A 19,151-nucleotide genomic window follows, 5' to 3' on the forward strand; every position below is an offset into this window, starting at 1 on the left:
TCCCTTCTCCCTTATTTCCTCATCTTTTGACCTCTGAAAAACACAGCAAGATTCACTAGCTTGTTAGCCCCTGCACTACCAAACTGCTACAAAGGGGGTGGTTGTGGGGACAACCTATATCGAGTTACGTAAAGGACAGGGTCCAATTACTGTGCATGGCTTTTCATAAAGTTTGTTAAATAATTCTAATTTTACCATCCAAGGAAAATAAAGCTCAATGCAAATCCCTCAAAAATGTTTGCATTCAAAGCATTTGTAACAACACTCTCATGGTTCTGCTAACTCATATTAAAGGCCATTAGCACTGGTTTAAAAAGTAGCTGAGCTTGATAGCATTTCAGCTTTCAGAAATTTTCAGTTAGTTTGTCACAGAAGGGTCTCCTTCACAGGCAAGTCAGGAAAGCCTTAAGGAATTGGTTTTACTAGAGAAAGAATGAGATTACTACAGGCAGAATTTGCACAGCTTCTGGCAAGGGGAACCAAGGGTAAATGCAGTGCCCTCGCCAGGACATATTCTCCTATTATAGTCACATCAGGGATGCTGCCTTGTGCTACCGAATTAAAAGACAAATCATGAAGAAATGTTGCACCCTGTTCAAAAGACAAAAACAAAGGGAAAAAAACCCACCCAAATACATGCTGGTGCAAGAGGACAATTTAATGACAGCATCTCTCAATTGCTGAGAAATAACTCTGGAGAGAAAAAGGACTGGACAATGACCAGCATTTTATTTACACAGATCATGAGACATGTCACTCGGGTGATCTGTTCTTGTCAGGCAGTCTTTAATTAGAAAATTCCTAGAGAGAACTCATGCCCCCACTAGGTGCTTATTAAAAACTAAAGACAAAAGGAGTCAATAGAAAAGCTCAAGGAATGGACAGGGAACTCAGGTTACACTGAAAGGCAAAAGTCAGCTGCTGCTAACATAGGGAGAGACACTCAGGATGGGATGCTGGATTTTGAATGAAAAACTCTCAGTGCTGTTATTAGTGAGTATTTTTAGCATTAAAAAGTCTAATTGGATATATATAAATATTTTAAGCTTGTTTAAAAGACATTTTATGGTTTGCTTACAGTAATACTCCCAAGCTTAATGTAAAACTTGCTATAAAATATTCAGCAGCCTTTTTATAACTAGTCTTAAAAACAATTTAAAGTCTTTATTTTTAATTATTTTTAAGTCAATGTAATTTAATCCTCAGGTAAAGGGAGCAGGGGTTTGCAATTATAATTGAAATTATATTCTGACTTATTTTCAGACAGTTTGGTGATTTGTATATGCGGAGCAGAGAAAGAAATTTCCTTAGCTCTTAATTCCCTCCATTTCTGTGATTTTTTAATTTTAGCATTTATTTCCTTTTTAGAGACCAGCTTAAGGCCAGTGCTTAAAAGCAAGTTTACCATGACACAGTAAACATCATTTATATCCTTTACTCAAGATCTGGGGGGAGGACTGTGACCCTGAATTTGCTAAAATACAGCCTCATTCCAGCAGGAATTTTTGATTTCTATCATCTGTGATCAAGAACTGCATTGCACACTGATTCTGAAACATCTCTCAGATTCTCTTAAAACTATAACCATAGCCAGTTTTATATGCATTAAAAATACTGTCACTAATGTCACTAATCTGTAGCTTCTCTGCTTTGTAGCTGGTGTGGCTGGGACTGAACTTCTATTTGTTTATTGATACCTTCCACTGGTATGAAGATGACAATGCTTACATTTATACACGGATTATGCTGGGAGTAAGTATGAGTTTGATTGTTAAAGAGCTTCACAAGAAGAATGTACTCATAGTCTGATTTTATTTACATCCTTCATAAAACTTTTGATGCTTTAACAGTAATTTTCCCATATAAGAGCATTATATTAATATAGTATTTTCTTTCTTTTGCTCTTCCTATACCAAGCTTGTAATTTAATTTCTTTATGCTGTTATATATACAGTCAACCCTGGCTTGGGCAAGAGCTTCTGCAACGTGCCTTAATTTTAACTGCATGCTAATCCTGTTACCAGTCTGTAGAAACCTTATTTCATTCTTAAGAGGAGCAAGCATTGTAAGTACCATTTCTCAAATAGCCATATTATTCTCTCTTTTTTATTTTTGTAGTTCAGCATATTATCCATATCAAACATTTTCCAAGGAATTTTAATTTTTGAGAGAGAAGCCTGTACACTATTGCCTAGTTATTACCATTTAAATTGTCAGTATTCATGACTGAAGAGAAACAAATTACTTGTTTAACACAGTGCTTTAAATGCAACACTGATTTTGGCAGCTGCTGCATAGCATGGTGTCATGAAGAGAAAAGTGAGAAGCCACAAAAGAGGGACATAATAATGCCACTTGGCCAAATGGAGAAAATTCATATCCATCATGTGTATTCTCTGTAGCTGCAAAGTGAAAATCGGAGAAATAAAATGTTCAGATAGATAAAAATGTTCTAAGGATAATAGTGAACATGTTTAAATGCTTCTGTCTGAGTGGCCACCATTCAGGTCTTCATTTGAGGTAAATGCATTTTTGTAACAGACCTTCACACTAACCTTGGAATCATGCATAGGAAGTACATAAGGCTTTAGCTATAACTTCAACTTGCATTGAGTTATTACAGTCAGAGCAATTCCAATGCCACATGTGTGGGCAAAAAAATCACTGATCACTTCATGACTCCAGGAACAACAGGAATTTAGAGATGGTAAGATACAGTTATTTTATAGTAAGCTGGTTCTTATTTCAGTTCTGCCATTTTTTGTTTCTGTGATTGTTAGGCTTAGATATAAAGCAGTCTTTAGGCTGGGAATCAACACCTAAATAATTGTTTGAGCTCACAAGTTGAACATTTACAAAAAAAAAAAAAAAAAAGAGAAAAGGTGTCCTGGGCTTCTGAATCAGTTTGTGAATCAGCACAGAATATATGCATGCCCACTTAGATGCTTAGTAAGAACTCAGAGAATTGGAACTCTTCTCACAGATAATATTTGGCTATTCTGGACAATATTCTGCTCTTGAGGAGCATGGTACAGAGCAACTTGACTGCTCCAGCATGGCCAGCACTGGGCTGGATCCAGTGCCTCTCTAAGGAGGTGCTGTGTTTTGACATCACACCCTGTGGTGCTCCAGATTTTTGGAAGACTTATTAGCTGGGAAACAACGTGGATACATGCCAGGATCTTTGGCATGGTGCCATGCCAGGTCATGTGAGCAATCCAGACACCCACACCACCACTCAGAGCCTGAATCCTGTCCATGAGTGCTGTCTGGGTTCCAGCAGAGTGTGTTAGCTTTGGCTCAGTGCAGCCAGCCCCAGGCTGGCTCTGCACCAGGGCCCCCAGCTGGCCGTGAGCACATCACTTGCTGAGCCCTTCCAATAATGGGAGCACGGCTCAGTGACACATCAGCATGCAACCACCTGAGGTCTAGACAGCCTCACCCTCCTGGGCTGTGCATTTCCGGAAAGCAGAGAAAATGTTTTCATTATAAGCTGGCTTTGCCAGCACTTCAGCTCTGTTTTGCTAAGCTGACAAAGCAGTGGTGGCCCAGCCTGGTGTCCTTACATCCGCAAATGAGTTAATGTCAGCTCAGATAAACCACTCACAAATCACAACTAAGTGTAGCAGAGCTTTATCAAACGTTTTTTGAGCCCCTACATAGGATGAACAACTTCAGAAACCCTGGAGTGCCACTCAGGAAAGTTACTTGAGTCCTAAAACTAACCCAAAACTTCCACTGAATTCCTTCAGCATTCCATTTTCAAATGTACTGAACTCTTCTCCTCTCCAAAATGTGAGATGTAAACACCAATAGGAATGATATAAAACAAGTTCTGCTTTTTCACCAAGTACTGTGGAGGAGCACTGAGGAGACAACTTGACAAAAACATCACATTTCACAAGATGGTTGCCTATGGAATAGCGTTAAATGCAAGTAAGCTTTTTTGGTTTTATTTTTTTCTTCTTTGCCTTTGAACTGTTTTGAATTTCATAGTGATTCTGCCTAATGCTGTAATCCCCATCAGCTCTGAGATATGATATTTTAGTGCAATCATTTGTTGACTGCAGCTTTAAATGTGTGTAGGAGTCCCATCTGATTAACCATTTGTAATCTTTTTTGCTTGAGAAGAGTTTGACTGCTAAGGAAATAAACTTTCAATCTGAATAGTAAACACCAGTTGCCACTTAGTTAATCTGAACTACTTGTGTGCCCTTAAAATTTAGTGTAAATAACTTTCATTTAATCCCTGAGGGTAGATGTTTAGGGAGATGACATAGCATTACTGCCTGATTCTGTAAGGAAATTATGCTTCTGAGTCACACCACAAATCTGCCCACCAATACATCTTCACTAATTTTTCAACCAGGTAATAAATTTAATCTGAATTTGAGAGAGGCAGGTGTCTCAAAAACAATGGATGTCTAGATATTTATTTTTAGTGGGTGACTGATCTAGGAAACTAATGGCCCCCTTGAGGGGAAAACAGCAACTTGAGATCAAAATTTTTCTATTCTGTTGGTCCTGGTGACTTACTGAGGTACTTGTTCACCTGACTGGGAAAAAGACATGGCACCTTCCTGTTCTCTAAGTAGCAAAAGGACCTGGAGAAGTTTGTAGGAATTCAGAGAACATGAAGGGAACAGGGGATAGCTTGCGGAGAAAGGATGTACAGAGAAGAATGAACAAAAGCCAATGAGAAGAAGGACATGAGCCCACAGAGATGGAGAGGTATATGTGATAGATAGATAGATAGATAGATAGATAGATAGATAGATAGATAGATAGATAGATAGATAGATGAATAGATAGATGGATGGATGGATAGATGGATGGATGGATGGATGGATGGATGGATGGATGGATGGATGGATGGATAGATAGATAGATAGATAGATAGATAGATAGATAGATAGATAGATAGATAGATAGATAGATGAATAGATAGATGGATGGATGGATGGATGGATGGATGGATGGATGGATGGATAGATAGATAGATAGATAGATAGATAGATAGATAGATAGATAGATAGATAGATAGATAGATAGATAGATCTCTTAGATAGATAGTTCTCTTAGAAAAAGGGAAGGAGACAGAGGAATTAATCAGGGCTATTTGCAAGCATGAGACATTGCAGGGTAACTGTTCTACCCCCAGGCTGTCAGGGTGGATTCTGGACCCAATATCTTTTTCAGCCTTTGTGAGGGAGCTGCTTTTGTGTGTCTAGGCTGTTAATGTCCTCATGCTGTGAGACAAGAATTTGAAGTCAGGATTGCCAATGGGAACCAATAGCTAAAGTTTGTCTTCTCTATGTCATGCTAAAGAATTCCAAGCGTAAGGCTATGGGATATAAACATTCATCTTACGGTGTATTATGATGAATTACTTATCTGTCATGTCCACTCATTCATCAGAGTTCAGTTTCACTACAGAACAAATTCCTACAGAGCGCAACATTGCTTCTTTAATTAATAAATCAACCCAGGAATATAAATTAACCAACTTTACTTGGTGTATAATGGGTCATGTTCCAAAAAGAAAGTGAAACTTCAGTCAAACCTCTTATGTTTTTGGTTTTTACATTAATATTAAAATGTTTGCTAGTGCATTAATATCGACAGTTTGGGAAGTGCAAGTCTATCAGAAAAGTGATTACTTTAATGGTTTCACTAATTTCAAGGAAAAAGACACAGAAGCCAATGTGAAATGACAGAAAGCATGCTCATATAATTCTCATTTAAATCACTCTCTAGGGAGAAATCAAAGGTTCATTTTTGGGTTGTTATTTAGGCTGGTTGATTTATTTTTTCCTAAAATATAAAATGGAAAAATAGTTGATGAGATATTTGAGAAAGAAAACAGAACACAAGGAAGTCTAATAAACAAAGCATGACAACCTATGAATTCCAGTTTCATTAACAGTCAAGTGAGAAACATTTATCATATTTGAAAAAACACTACATCACTGAATAGTGTTAGACTTGTGTAAAGAATGGCCAGAAACTCAATTTCCTGAAATTCAATTTTAAGTTCATAGAAAAATAAAGTATACAGAACACATTGTGACAGAAAAGCAACACTTCAGAGTGGTACCCACAAGTACACTGAATCCTTTTCAATAAAATCTAACAGTCTTAAAATGATGTGTAAATAGATGCCATTTTCCTCTCAAATGACACATTATTTATCCTAGTACTACCTGTATTGCCTTTTACCCAAAAACATAGTCAACTCCTATTAGTCTATTGCAATTTAGTAATTCTCAGTTAAATGGATGTACAACCTTGTATGATCAATAGACTAAATGTGGTAGCAAGAAGTTGAACCAATTTGAAGATCAGATCAGTAAGCTTAGCCTCACAATATAAAATTGTAAACTCCTTTATTATTAAATCAACATGTATTCATCTTGCCTTGCCAGGTGGTGTTATTCCAGCATATTTATTTAATAGTGTGCTAAAAATATCAGTGCAACATTAGTATTGTCTGGCTTCTAACAGGCAGCTAGCTCAGCTGAAATGTGCCTGGCCTTGAAAAGAGTACATCTGTACCTTTAATTTTTCATCATCTCTAATACAAATTCAAGAGCAGGCTTTAATTGGTCAGGTCATAAAGGAATATAATTAGAGACTAGTGGAAGAGGGAAGTTGGAGGAAAGAGAGAGAGTAAACAATGCTATCTATAATCAAGGGCATCATTGAAAATTCAGTAAAGGGAATTCTGCTTAGTTTGGCTTCCTGCATTCTGCATGCCTGTCTGTGATAAGAGCTGTCTGGGAGTTATTCAGCCACTAATAAATCTTCCTTATAGACCCGTAACTCTGCTAGAATAAAATCAGAGTTTCATGCACCCTCAGTTTCGTCAGTGCAAATAATTCTGTGCTTTGTACTGGAAAGAGACTTTTCAGTTGAGACACAGTGGCTTGAAACTTAAAGACACCACAAGAGATAGTAATAATATTTTCTACAACACCTACTTCTCACTGTACTGTTTTTATGCTCTCAAAAAAGCATATTCATACATTTTCTGAAGTGGGGAGTGTTGGGGGCATTTTTCTTTCTTTACTTTGATATGTTGGGCATATCTTAAAGAAGAAATTGCTTGCATATTTTTGGTGTTTGCAGAAAGGTCATATAAATATTTTGATCCATCAACCTTTGAATTATGATATTAATAAAATTTAAGCAATTAAGGCAAAACAGGGTAAGGACCGCAAGGTTGCTTGGAGTTAGGCTGTTTGAAATGGTGATTCCTGTTTGAAATGGTGATTCCTGCTCCTTAAAAACTCCAGCAATGCGTTCTTCTTTAAAAACATGCAAAGTGTAGAAAGAAGTATAGTGATGCCAGGTGTGTTTGGCTCCTGACAAGCACTGAAAAATCTATAGCTAAAAATACTAGCAAACCTTTCCATTTTCAACCCATTTTTGGTAAACTATGTGAATGGTTTTGGTGACCTGTCACATTTTTGTGTAAATTATTAAGTTTTCAGGGAAGCAGATGCCTATCTTCAAAAGAGGTCTAGCTGATACCTCAGTGTTGTACTTTGAGAAATTACAGAAAATCAAACTTCCATCAAATGTCTTTTTTGCTTTTTTAGTCAGATTGTTTAAATCCAGGCTTAGTGCAAGTACTAGGAAGGAAACAACATTAAATTGAAGATTATAGGCTTCCAGCTAAGATAAAAAATGGTCCAAGTCATGTTCTTCTTTGATGTTTATAACCATTCTTAAAAACAAAATAAAATGCAAGCTATTCTAATTTTTATGCAACCTGTGCCTTTTTAGTCCACAAAGACGTTATGAAATTGAATTAGGGGTTCTGAATAACTAGGAATGCACAAGACAATGGGTGGCAAGAAGAACCCCAGCCTTGGTCAGCGGCAGAATTCTCCATGCCTGGGTTATCTGCCTGTAAAGCTGTTCTCTTTGCTGTGGGCAGAAAGGCCAGGATTTGACCCTTTGACTTTATCATGATGAGCTGGTTAATCAAAATGTTTAACGGCTAGCAGCAAGCTCCAATTTGATTATTATCCTGTACAGGCATGCAGAAAAAGAGAGAGTTAAATCTTGTCCTCAGATAAACACATGAAATTTCTGTTTAGTTCAATAAGAATTGTGCATGCTTCACTGAAGGCACAATTGGCTGAATAAGAGTAGCTAAATTGACCATACTTTCAAGATAATTTAATTATATCTTTTTGTATTTAAGGATATGTACAGTAAACACCATGATCTAATAGCAATCCTTTTCCTCCCTCTCTCCTTCCAATAAAGCTTTTTATTTGATCTCAGAGGTGGACTAGATAGAACATCTGAGGGTCAAATACAAATTAATGTATGTTAAGTGCTTCAGAGGTTCCAGATGTCATTAAAAACCACAAAAATCCTTCATTCTTCATAAACTGATATAAAAAAAGATTTGTTTAACAGATTGGGTGATTTATTCCATATGTTATATTTGGACATGCAGAAAGAGGAAAAAATTGAACTGAAAATTCTGAGATGTAGTCCCTTAAACTTTGCCCTCATGGTTAACTCAGATAAGTGGTGCAGAGCAAATAGCTACCAACTGTGGTAAGCTGAGATTTCAGAAATCTGCATATGTAATTTTGGAATTGCTTAGTAAATTTTATACACTGCAGATGCAAAGACCTTCAGAAAATGCACTTTAGGGATGTAAAATATTTTAGTTAATGGTGATGTGTTTGGTGCCAGAATTTTTATTCTGCTACAACTATTATACATTAAATGAACCACACAGAAAATGGAATTAGATCTTTGCATTACTCTTACCATCCAGCTATAATTAATTTTTAGATTGCATCATTTTTTGCTAGCAGCACAAAAAAACCCCTATCAGAAGCATTAATCTAATAATACTCCAGGCAATATCTAAGACCATGGGAGACTCAGGTAAACCAACATATTCAGTACATCATTAGTCTGATTGTGATATTTTTCAATGTATCATTATTCTCTCTACATTAACATCTACCACAGAATAGCTTACAGAAAATAAAAACAACAGCAATTCTCCTGTTCATTCTGGAAGTCTTCTATACTTGTAATATCCTCTACCTATCAGATGAAAGCTGGAGAGAATGTCACCCAGAAGGGAAGGTGTGGTAGATCCCAAAGAATCTATGATGATGTTTCCATTGACAGAAACACAGGGAAACAGAACAACGTGCAGATGGAAAAGACAGTGTGCTCTGATGGCCTGCAGAAAAACCTTACTAGGCTAGGTTGCCAGAACTGGATCTCTCCTTCCAGGGGAAAGTTGCAACATGAGTACTCCTCATTAACTATAGTCTCAAAACCTTCTTGAGAACTATATCCATTCAACTCATTTTTCTTCTGTCCAAGATTAGAAATGTTCTGTTAGGAACATTTCTCCTCTGCCTGTCTGGAGAAAACTAGCATCTCATTTCCCTCTCAACACCCTGCATTTACTAGATAGCATTAGATATCCTGTCACTGCTGACATGACTAGAACTTGTGCAAATCATGTAGAATCCTGCACTTTGGGGAAAGTACAATATTTTATAGCTTTCTAAACAACAGAAATGTCATCATTTCATGTGAATATTTTACAGTCTGCAGTATCACTTTAAAAAAATCAATTGTTTTGAAGGTGAAAGTATAAAGTGCCTTTTGCTACGAACACAGATTCAAACTTCCACAATTAGTCAATGTCACAATTCTAAATGAGCAAAGATAATCCAAAACCTGCAGCTGACACACTACAGGCAAACTCTGGTGTAACAGCACTATGGATCCTAACTGTGTGAAACTCTCCTGGTCCCTAGGCTATGGGGACTATTACATCATACCAGAGTTATAAAGAGCGTCCTGTAGGTATAGAGGGCAAGAGGCCCAAGTTACAGTAGCCACTCATAGATGCCAAAATAAAACTACTTAGTAGAAGTCCACGTAGTGACTGGTTGTCAGGGTTTTCCATCCTTTGAAAGTTTTCTTCCCTCTTTCTCTTAGCCCATACCAGACAATGTGCAGCATGTAACTCCACAACTTACCAAAGACAGAACTCTGTTACCCCACACTCCTGTCCTACGAGGGAGCTCTTTCAGATGTCAAAGAAATCAGGTCCTCATCAAGCAGCGACTTGGTTCCCCTCCAGCTGGATCAGATAGCATCCTTACCAGGCCAACACATCTGTTCTGAAAGCCCCTTGTAGGAACAGTTCCCCCCTTCCCACTCAGCACTTAAATGTGCTGTTACACCTAAATACATAAACAGGGTTTATATACTGCTTATGCATCAGTTGTACACTGGGGAACAGATTGCCACAGGCCCCACACAGCTGCCACCTAAACCATCCAGCTCAGAGCTTGGGCTCTTGGGTTTTGACAGTCTAAATCCACACATCTCATTTGCTGCTTGTGGTCCAGTGTCACCTTCCTTCCAGTGCTCCCAGCACTGCTGGGGTGCTAGGAGCACACTCATGCACGGGCTCCAGGAAGCATCTTTCACCTGATGCTGGCAAGGCTGTTTCACATGCAGCACCTAACTAATAACAGCACATGCAGGACATGCCAGGCCACAGTCCAGTACCCTCTGATGCTCACAGTCCTGTCATGAACACCGTTTCATAAAATGACCAACCTTGGGCTGAAAGCTGCTTAGATTGCTTGATCCCATTATCCCATTCATCAAAAGGTTATTTTAGAGTCTCATTCCTTTGATGGCTTGAATCTGTCTTCTAATTTCCAGGCTCACTTTATCTCTCTGCAGTTCATACCCATTTGGATTCGGTCTCCATCCTGCTGAAGCTATTCCAGCTTGTACAAATAATTTATTATTCATTGGGACAAAGATTCAGGAGAAATGGGAGGTTGATTTTGCAGTTTGGGTTCTCAGGATATTCACTTGGGATGCCTATGTCAATAAATATTAGATTATTTTTATTAAGGGCTTAATCAAGAGACAGCTCAAAAGAGAATAACCAGTCAACCCAGTGACTACGACCTGTGATTTGGTTTAAAGCCTTACTTTAAATTTAATGTAATAGGGATTTTTAAATAGGTCTTTCATCTCCCAGTGAATATCTAAGCATGAGGCAATGAGGTGTCAAGAAGTGGCAGGAGGAGTCCCTAAGTTAACATTACATTTTGAATGAAGTGCATCCTGACAATCAACTAACCACAGTACATCTACTGCTCTAGAAGGATCACCTCAGAAGTACAGAGTGAAAACAGTCTCTCTCCAGCATGGACACATGGGACAACTTACTGTTGGGGGGAATGTTTAACCTTCTTGCAGTGGCTGCTTTTACCATTTCCATGGCCAGCATCTTACTTTAACTCATGCTCCCATGGACACAGCTGTCCCCAGGTGCTGAAGAGGAGCTGGACTCCAGCATGTGGAGTGAGTGAGTGAGCCCACTAGAGTAGATAGGCACATAAATGACCAACAATACCAAGGTCCTTATGCATTTAATCCTGTGTTTACGTCTATGATTAAACAGTGACTTGTATAGTAAAACATTATTTTCATCCACATAGTCACAATTAAAAAAAGGGGAGAAAAAGGTGAGAAAGAGAAGAGAAGAGAAGAGAAGAGAAGAGAAGAGAAGAGAAGAGAAGAGAAGAGAAGAGAAGAGAAGAGAAGAGAAGAGAAGAGAAAAGAGAAGAAAAGAAAAGAAAAGAAAAGAAAAGAAAAGAAAAGAAAAGAAAAGAAAAGAAAAGAAAAGAAAAGAAAAGAAAAGAAAAGAAAAGAAAAGAAAAAATTTTAGGAGATTATTTTTCAGAGAAGTAGATCATATTTGGTTTACTACAAATACTGCCTTTTAGAAAGGTTTTTTAAATGGTCAGGGACAGAAACAGATAACCACTGAAGGAGAGATGATAACAGGAAGCTAATTATAAAAACTAGAAATAGCTGTGCTGTAAACATATAATTATCTTTCATTGTCATTTTTTCATCCTTTGGCATTTAATATCTTGCATTAATTACAACTTGCATGTAATGGATTTGAAAATTTCTCATATTGAAAAATGAAAGTCTGCACCTAGCTTGATTACAACTTTATCTATGTAAGCCAATAATAAAACAAAGTCCTTCCTTTTCAGCTCTTGAAATTATATAGTTTCCACCCAAGAAAATAGTTACAGGGGATTTTTTTACTTCAATCTAATGAATTTTTCTAAACTGACCATTTCATGTACCTTTTGGGGGCAGGCCAGAAGTAGAGGCAATATATGATACTCTGGACAAATCAGATCTAACACTGTGATTTGCTCTTCTCCCTTTAAATCATAGTTCCTGTGGGTTCCCCAGGCTCCACCTGCATAAAGTAATGCTACAGCTGCTTGTTCATAGGGGACAGATTTTAAAAGCATCTTTAGTGCTAGTTGCAAACTTGCCTAAACTAGTCAACTTAGTGTCCTGTGTAGCAAGGCTAAACCATGGCACATCCTAGTATATTAACTAAAAATAGGAATTTTAATGAATTTAACTAATTTTGAAAAATTTAAAGTCAGAGGGGTACACTTTTATATCAACTCTCAAGATGTCCTCCTTAGATGACACTGGAGACTGCAGGGCACTTGACTTTAAAGCTGGGAGGTGAGGCTGCTGCTGCTCCTATCCTCTCTACTGTGAAGCAGTCACTTCATATTAGACATGCAGTTGATAAAATTCTCTTTTTTATTGTCAGCTTAATCCATGCAAAACTCTCAATTTATGCCTGAGCTTTTCAGAATGTTCACAGTGTGAGTAATGAAGTTCCTTCTGGCACTGTGGGCACACACAAGTGTGCCTTCAATTTCACACCACTCTTTCTCTCCTGCAGCCATCCATATTGTTGCCCACTCCATCAACATCGAGCGGTATCATTCCAGCCAGTCAAAAGAAGCTGGCGAGCTACGGAATAAACTTTCTGGTCTTGGCAAGAGCCCAAATGAAAGCTACTTGAACCCAATCAGGACCTATGAAACAGTAAGATGTCACTTTTGAGGTTTCTTCATCTAAAAAGTTTTCCTCCATGGATTCTATTGCCGGTAAAACTGTATTTCAAAGCCTTTTAACCAGAGCGAGAAGGTGCTGCCAAAGGTTAACCTCAATTTCAGCTGAAAACACTTACTCAGAGCTGCAATTTTCAGGTTACTAAGCTCAAAGAAATGTCTATAGTATTTTAATTAGTTTGTCAGGAGACAGCTGGTGGGGGGAGGATAAGGAGTGTTGTGAAGAGTAGGCAATTAAATAAACCTGCAAAGAATTTTAAAAAACCCAAAAACTAAATTATCAATACATGGAACAAGTAAAACTTCTTTTTAGAAAGAAAAATAACCAAACAGCAATAGCACATCACAATATTGCTTTTGCATTTGCTATTTGTCTCTCCCCATGGTGGTGCATCACCTTCCCAATCTGGGGGCTGATCCTGCCTCATTACATGTCAACTGTGGCTGCTCAGGAAAGAGCACCTTCAAAACCATCCAGGGGGCTGCTGCACACAGGAAACAGAGCAGGGGGAATCTAGAGGTGCTGTGTGCTCTTCACGAGACTAGCAGAGATACAAGATCCTCAACCCATAAATGGTTCTGCTTGTTTTGGGGCAAAAAAGTGACTGTGCCTCTGTCCACCCTCTTGGATAAGCCACAACAGCATTATAAGCTCTCCCTTATAATATTCATAGCATAAAGAAAAGCTGAGCATGCAGAGAAGGAATGTAACCATGCAAAAGTTAATCAGCTTTTTTTCCATATTCCATTGTAGCACACATCACATTTATGCTAGATGTTTCCTTGTGTATCCTGTTTCATAGTTACACATTCCAGGGCTGCAATGGCGTTGGTGAGACTCCTATGCATATTGTTCTGCTCTTTAGAAAATGCCCACATAGTCAGCATGGAATAAGGGCTGCCTGAACACCATGCATTGGTGCTCTTCGGAACAGTGATGTGCTCCACTGAAACAAGAACCCAAGTAAGAGGATGGCTGGAGAACCATTGATAGGATTCAACAGTGCTTTTAAGCTGCAAGGCTTGTCCTGCTTTTTCTTCCTTCCTTTCCAGTTTAGATTGCATGGGGTTTTCATCTTTCGAGATAAAAAAGTAAACCATTTCAAATTTGAGGAAAATCAAGCAAATTGATGCAGTCAGTGGTATGAATGCTAAAGTCTTCATGTTAGTGTTGACAAAGCAGTCAGGTTCATCAGAACAGGACAGAAAGCCAAGGGCTCGGCTTCCCAGTCCTTCAGTACACCCAGTGGCCACTTCCATTGCATGGCCATGAGGTGCTCCCCAGGAGCAGAACAAAGCTCCCAGCTCTGAACAGGAACTTACCATCTTTCAGTAACCATTTTTTTTTCTCCACTAAGCATTCCCATAGTGATATAATTGTGAGGTAGGCCTCTAATTAGCATTAAGATACTAAATACCCTTGAGGAAGAAGGTTAGGATATTTTGAGATTCTTTCTCAGATTTCTCACAGCAATACACTCCACAATTATCTTTCAATTTGCAGCCTAGATTTTACTTTAACCTCTAATATTTATATTTCTTTTATCACTCACTTGCGTCTCAGTAGCTAAACTCAGAATTAATAAATTATGATGGGAAGGAAACAAAAGATTGTTTCTAACTTCAGAGAAGAAAGTTCTGAGATCAACAGTTCAGGCTTTCTTTTCAGTGTTATCCTACTGCCATTGAAGCAATGTACTGTCTTTGACATTTTGCCTTTTTTCATCTCAATATCCAAACTAGCCACTGTAGTGGAAATGTTCAAAATATCACCTAGATCAATCCTGTTCACATGTAATAGGATCTGAACACACTCTTCACAGGTGCCCATTTGAAAATGTACTGTGTGCTGTCAAGTGTGAGCATTTGAAAGGATGATTTTACTGTAAAAAGTGACTGTAAAAATGGCATTGTGGAATTTTATCACCTCTAGGATTACCATATCAAATGAGTGCACTTTACAAATACAATAGAGGGTTGTTTTTTTATCTCCTAATGTATTAAGGTGTAGAACAAAATCAGGATCCAGAAGACGTGCTGAGCTGCTTCATTCCTGTGCATCAGCACTGGGAAAACAGATGTAGATTCTTTGTAGGACAAATGGGGAATTCATTTACACTCTGATGGCATATTTAGCCTGATTCTCGTGTTGTGTGTTAGATTTTTACTGCTGTTCTGCACGATTTGCACTTTATAACTGCAATCAACATCTGACAGTTGTGTTCAAAATACATCCTCACTCTCACTTCAGTTTATTTTGGTGGGTTTAGACAGATATACCAGACCTGTGCTGACATCTGTGAGTCATGAACAAGAAGGAACATGTTCCAGCCCAGCATATTAATGTTTCTTCATTAACAAGTATAAAAATGTTAATTTAAATATGTATTTTAAAAAATAAACCCAAGTGTTATGCAGTGTATCTTCAAATATATGTAAGGAACAGATAAACAAGATATATTTTTTAGGTAAATGAGAGTATGCCATCTTTTTGTACCATTTCAGGCCTTCTACAGCTCCACAAACTTTGAAGTAAAGTAAGTACAAAAGAGTTCCACACTTTCACAGTTGCAGGTGCTTAGCACCTCACATTATCACTTCACAAAAATAAGTTGGTTTCTAGTGCTGTTTTCTTTATTAGACTTCTAGGTTTAATCTTCTCATTTCTCTGATAATTTTTCTTTATTTGTGGCACATTTTCATTACTTGTGAAAGTAAGTAAAATTGATCAAAGTACAAATGAGACTGCCTAATTTTTTTCTTTCAATCCCTGAAACAAGTAAATGGCAGCAAATATTAAATATCTGTTTGGAATAAGCCTGAGTAGAAACAGAGTAGAGGGATGTCTTTCAATGTCATTCTGTGGTAAAATGAAGAATTGCCTTGCCTCCGTGTCTTGTTAGTACAATGGTTTGTGGTGTGTCTGGTTTTGCTCCTATGCTGAAGATTTTGGCTTCAGGTGTAATAGCAGAAACAGTAACAATAATAAAAGTAATAGAAATAGTAATAAAAATAAGTTATAACAACAGTAACTACTAATACTAATACTAACAATGTATTCTTATTCTAGAGCACAACAGGACAAGTACTGACCACAATAGCTGGAATAACTGGAGTTGTGATAACTGTGGCTTTAATTCTGATCATGACTTCATCCACTGAGCTCATCAGAAGGTCATGCTATGAGGTTTTCTGGTACACCCACCACCTCTTTGTGGTTTTCTTCACTGGTTTAATAGTCCATGGTATGGGGTAAGTGTTTGTGTAAACTACATGGGGTGTATGTACACAGTTGGAGATGAAACACCATCCAAATCTACAATCCCATGCTTTTCTACTAACAAACTGCTGGGATCTTTGGTGAGATTACAAAATGAAAACATTCTGAAATTAAAATACATCCCTTTTCTGAGGAATTAAAGCATCCTTCAGTTTATTCAGCCACCCTTCTACCACCTTACAACCTGTACCTTATCAATGAATGAATGCTTGGGAACTAGGGACATTACAGATCAGGAATCAAGACTTTGTGGGTTCAAATTAGTAAGGGATGGACCTTTTGCTCGTAGCTCTTGTAAGGCATTTTTCAAGAGACCTTGTAGAAGCTTGAGAAGCTTTCAGCATGTCATCTACCCTATAGTAGGTGTCTCTGTGGCCATTCTCCTCTGCCTCCATAAATGTAAAGTGATTTTGACCTTCCTCTTCAAGGACCAGAACTCAAATTTCCTCACCATACAGACATACTGTGTAGTAGTGCTAGGTACTATACTACAAATCAGGTTTAAAGCACTACAGTAACAAACAAGTCAGGCTTATGATTAGCCCAGCCAGATGACTTTCATGGACAGAGATGACTGCCTGGTTGCTGTTTCGCTCCCTGTTCCTCAGAGCAAAAGAAAGGTCTGTCCTCTTAGTAGAGGACTCTGGTTCTTACAGCGAGGGACAGCAGATGCATGGGACCTTCCCTGAGAAACTCAGGGACTGATAAATCCTCTGTCAATGCAGAGTGAGAGCAGCGAGGTGCTTGGAGCTGAAAACATTTCCATCTTCTGTTTCCAGCTCCACTGGCATCATCTTCTTCTCCCTTGTGTGCTATCCTCCACTTCCTTTTCTCATTATGTGTGATAGCATTCATGTTAATCTACATTCACATTTTAGTTCAGGGAGTGCAGTTTTGAGGTAAATCTCATGCTCTTCCTCACCCCCTGGACTTGGCTCATGCGATGGTACAGTCCCTGGGCTACACAACCCAGTGTTTGGGGTGGAAATACAGTGACAGAAACACATTCCTCTGTTTCAAGAGCTAACAAGCGATCCATTCACAGGACCAAGCCAGACCGGGTCCTAAACCATAGGCAGCCCTCAATCATGTCCTGTGAAGGGCCCTCAACAAAGATTGCTTTTCTCCATGGGTCTTTTCCTGCTGGCTAGGTTGTGTGCACATGGCTGCAAGCTGTAGTTAAGATTTTTGGATCTGAGGACAGTCATTTGGTGTTCACAGAATGGCTTGTGTTGGAAAGAACATTAATGACCATCCAGTTACAGCCCTCCTGCCATGGGAAGGGACGCCTCCCACTAGACCAGGTTGCCCTGTCCTTGTGATCATAATACACTTTTTATGTCTATTTCATAAAATATTCAGATGCTATTGCCCACCACTAAAGAATGTACAGACCAGGATTCTTTGACAGAGTGGAACTTTGTAGCCCATAGCAGCGTGTGCGTGTGCCTATTCTCTGGAGGTACATGGATGCTTCATGATGAGGCAGGGAACAGGCCAGTACAATGGTTTGTGGTGGGTTACTTTCCCCACCTCTTCCCTTGTGGTTTGAGAGTTGCCACATCCAGTTTGGCTTTAAGTGTTCCTGAAGCTGGCCCAATTAATTAGTCCCATTTTACAGAGCTGCAAGCAAACACTATAGACTTTATCCTGGACTGATTAAAATGTGCCCCTCCCTCTTTGGCAAAACTTTTAGAATCTAACTTCAAACAACTCTAATGAACCCTTTGAAACCTTCAGCTTTGTAAGCTCCCTCTGTCTAGCCAGCTGACCAGCACTACTGAGCCAGACTGCCCCAGAACTGGGGCACTGGCTGAAGAGCCCTGTCAATGCCATTCAATGAGCATTCCAGGCTGGGAGTGCACTGCAACAGAGCTTCCTCCTGCCCCAGAACAACCCCTGCCAATGAAAAAGAGTCAAACCCCAAGGTTTCATTCCCCTTCCACTTCTTCCTCCTTCCCAGGTGGCTGCACAAACCTCACTCAAAACTAACTCCTTTTCTTTCTATCTGAACAGGCATCAGAGGCAAACTAAGGGTGGAAGGGAAAATTCAGAGAAACAATATGAAACAAATAGGATTTCCCCATAAAAATCTTCTTTCTCTGCCCATAATCAACACCAGTTGAAACACATTTAGACTGAACTGTCAGGATTGATATATTTTTAAAATTCACATCATTAAAATTCTCAGAATTAAGCAAGCTAGAATTCAGTATATTTAGAGATTATATATTTAATTACACTCCTCCAACTCTTTTCATAACTTTTAAAAATACATTTAGAAAGCAGTAAAGGAAAGAGAAGGTCTGTCACTATTAAATTTTATCACTTTACTAAACACTCCCAGATGCTCAAATACAGAGGAGGTCAAAGAGCCTACTCCAAAGACCTAGAAATCAAATTTTGCCACATACAGTAAAATGTACATTTTCTATGCAAGGACTTCCACCATTTCAGCTGCACTGATGGACACCAATACTACAGCACACTTCTTGCCTTTGGTCAAAAATTCACTGCAAAACTAAAGGAAAGCTAATTTGAACATGAGAGCAGAACAGGTTTGAAATGAAATGGCCAATTCTCAAACTTTCATTTATCTCAGAACTGGCATTTGATTACTACTGCAAAACCTAGAGAAACACAGAAACCTTGGAAAGAAACACACCATTGATGAACCTTTTTGTTTTTAAGTCAGCTTGTCCGAGGTCAGACACCCCAGAGTCTGCTGCTTCACAACGTCACCTACTGTAAAGATCACTACTGGGAATGGGAGAACGCCACTCAGTGCCCTTTGCCAGAGTTTTCTGGCAACAAACCTGTGGTAAGAGTGATGTTTGTCTTCATTTAACTTACTGTCCCTTCTTGGGAGGCCAAATGTCTTAGGG

At 38.6% G+C, this 19,151-nt stretch overlaps 1 protein-coding gene across 1 annotated transcript in view; it reads left to right on the forward strand.

Moving 5' to 3' along the window:
- Positions 1–948: 948 nt before the first annotated feature.
- Positions 949–19,151, forward strand: part of NOX3 (NADPH oxidase 3) — a 39,320-nt gene continuing 21,117 nt past the window's right edge. The window contains exons 1-7 of the mRNA XM_030945814.1: positions 949–993; positions 1,657–1,752; positions 1,955–2,065; positions 3,852–3,936; positions 12,815–12,960; positions 16,057–16,238; positions 18,958–19,087. Coding sequence (XP_030801674.1) covers positions 949–993; positions 1,657–1,752; positions 1,955–2,065; positions 3,852–3,936; positions 12,815–12,960; positions 16,057–16,238; positions 18,958–19,087 — 795 coding nt within the window. The remainder of the gene's footprint in view (positions 994–1,656; positions 1,753–1,954; positions 2,066–3,851; positions 3,937–12,814; positions 12,961–16,056; positions 16,239–18,957; positions 19,088–19,151) is intronic.

Source organism: Camarhynchus parvulus, chromosome 3 (assembly GCF_901933205.1).
Source record: "Camarhynchus parvulus chromosome 3, STF_HiC, whole genome shotgun sequence".
Classification (NCBI taxonomy): Eukaryota; Metazoa; Chordata; class Aves; order Passeriformes; family Thraupidae; genus Camarhynchus; species Camarhynchus parvulus.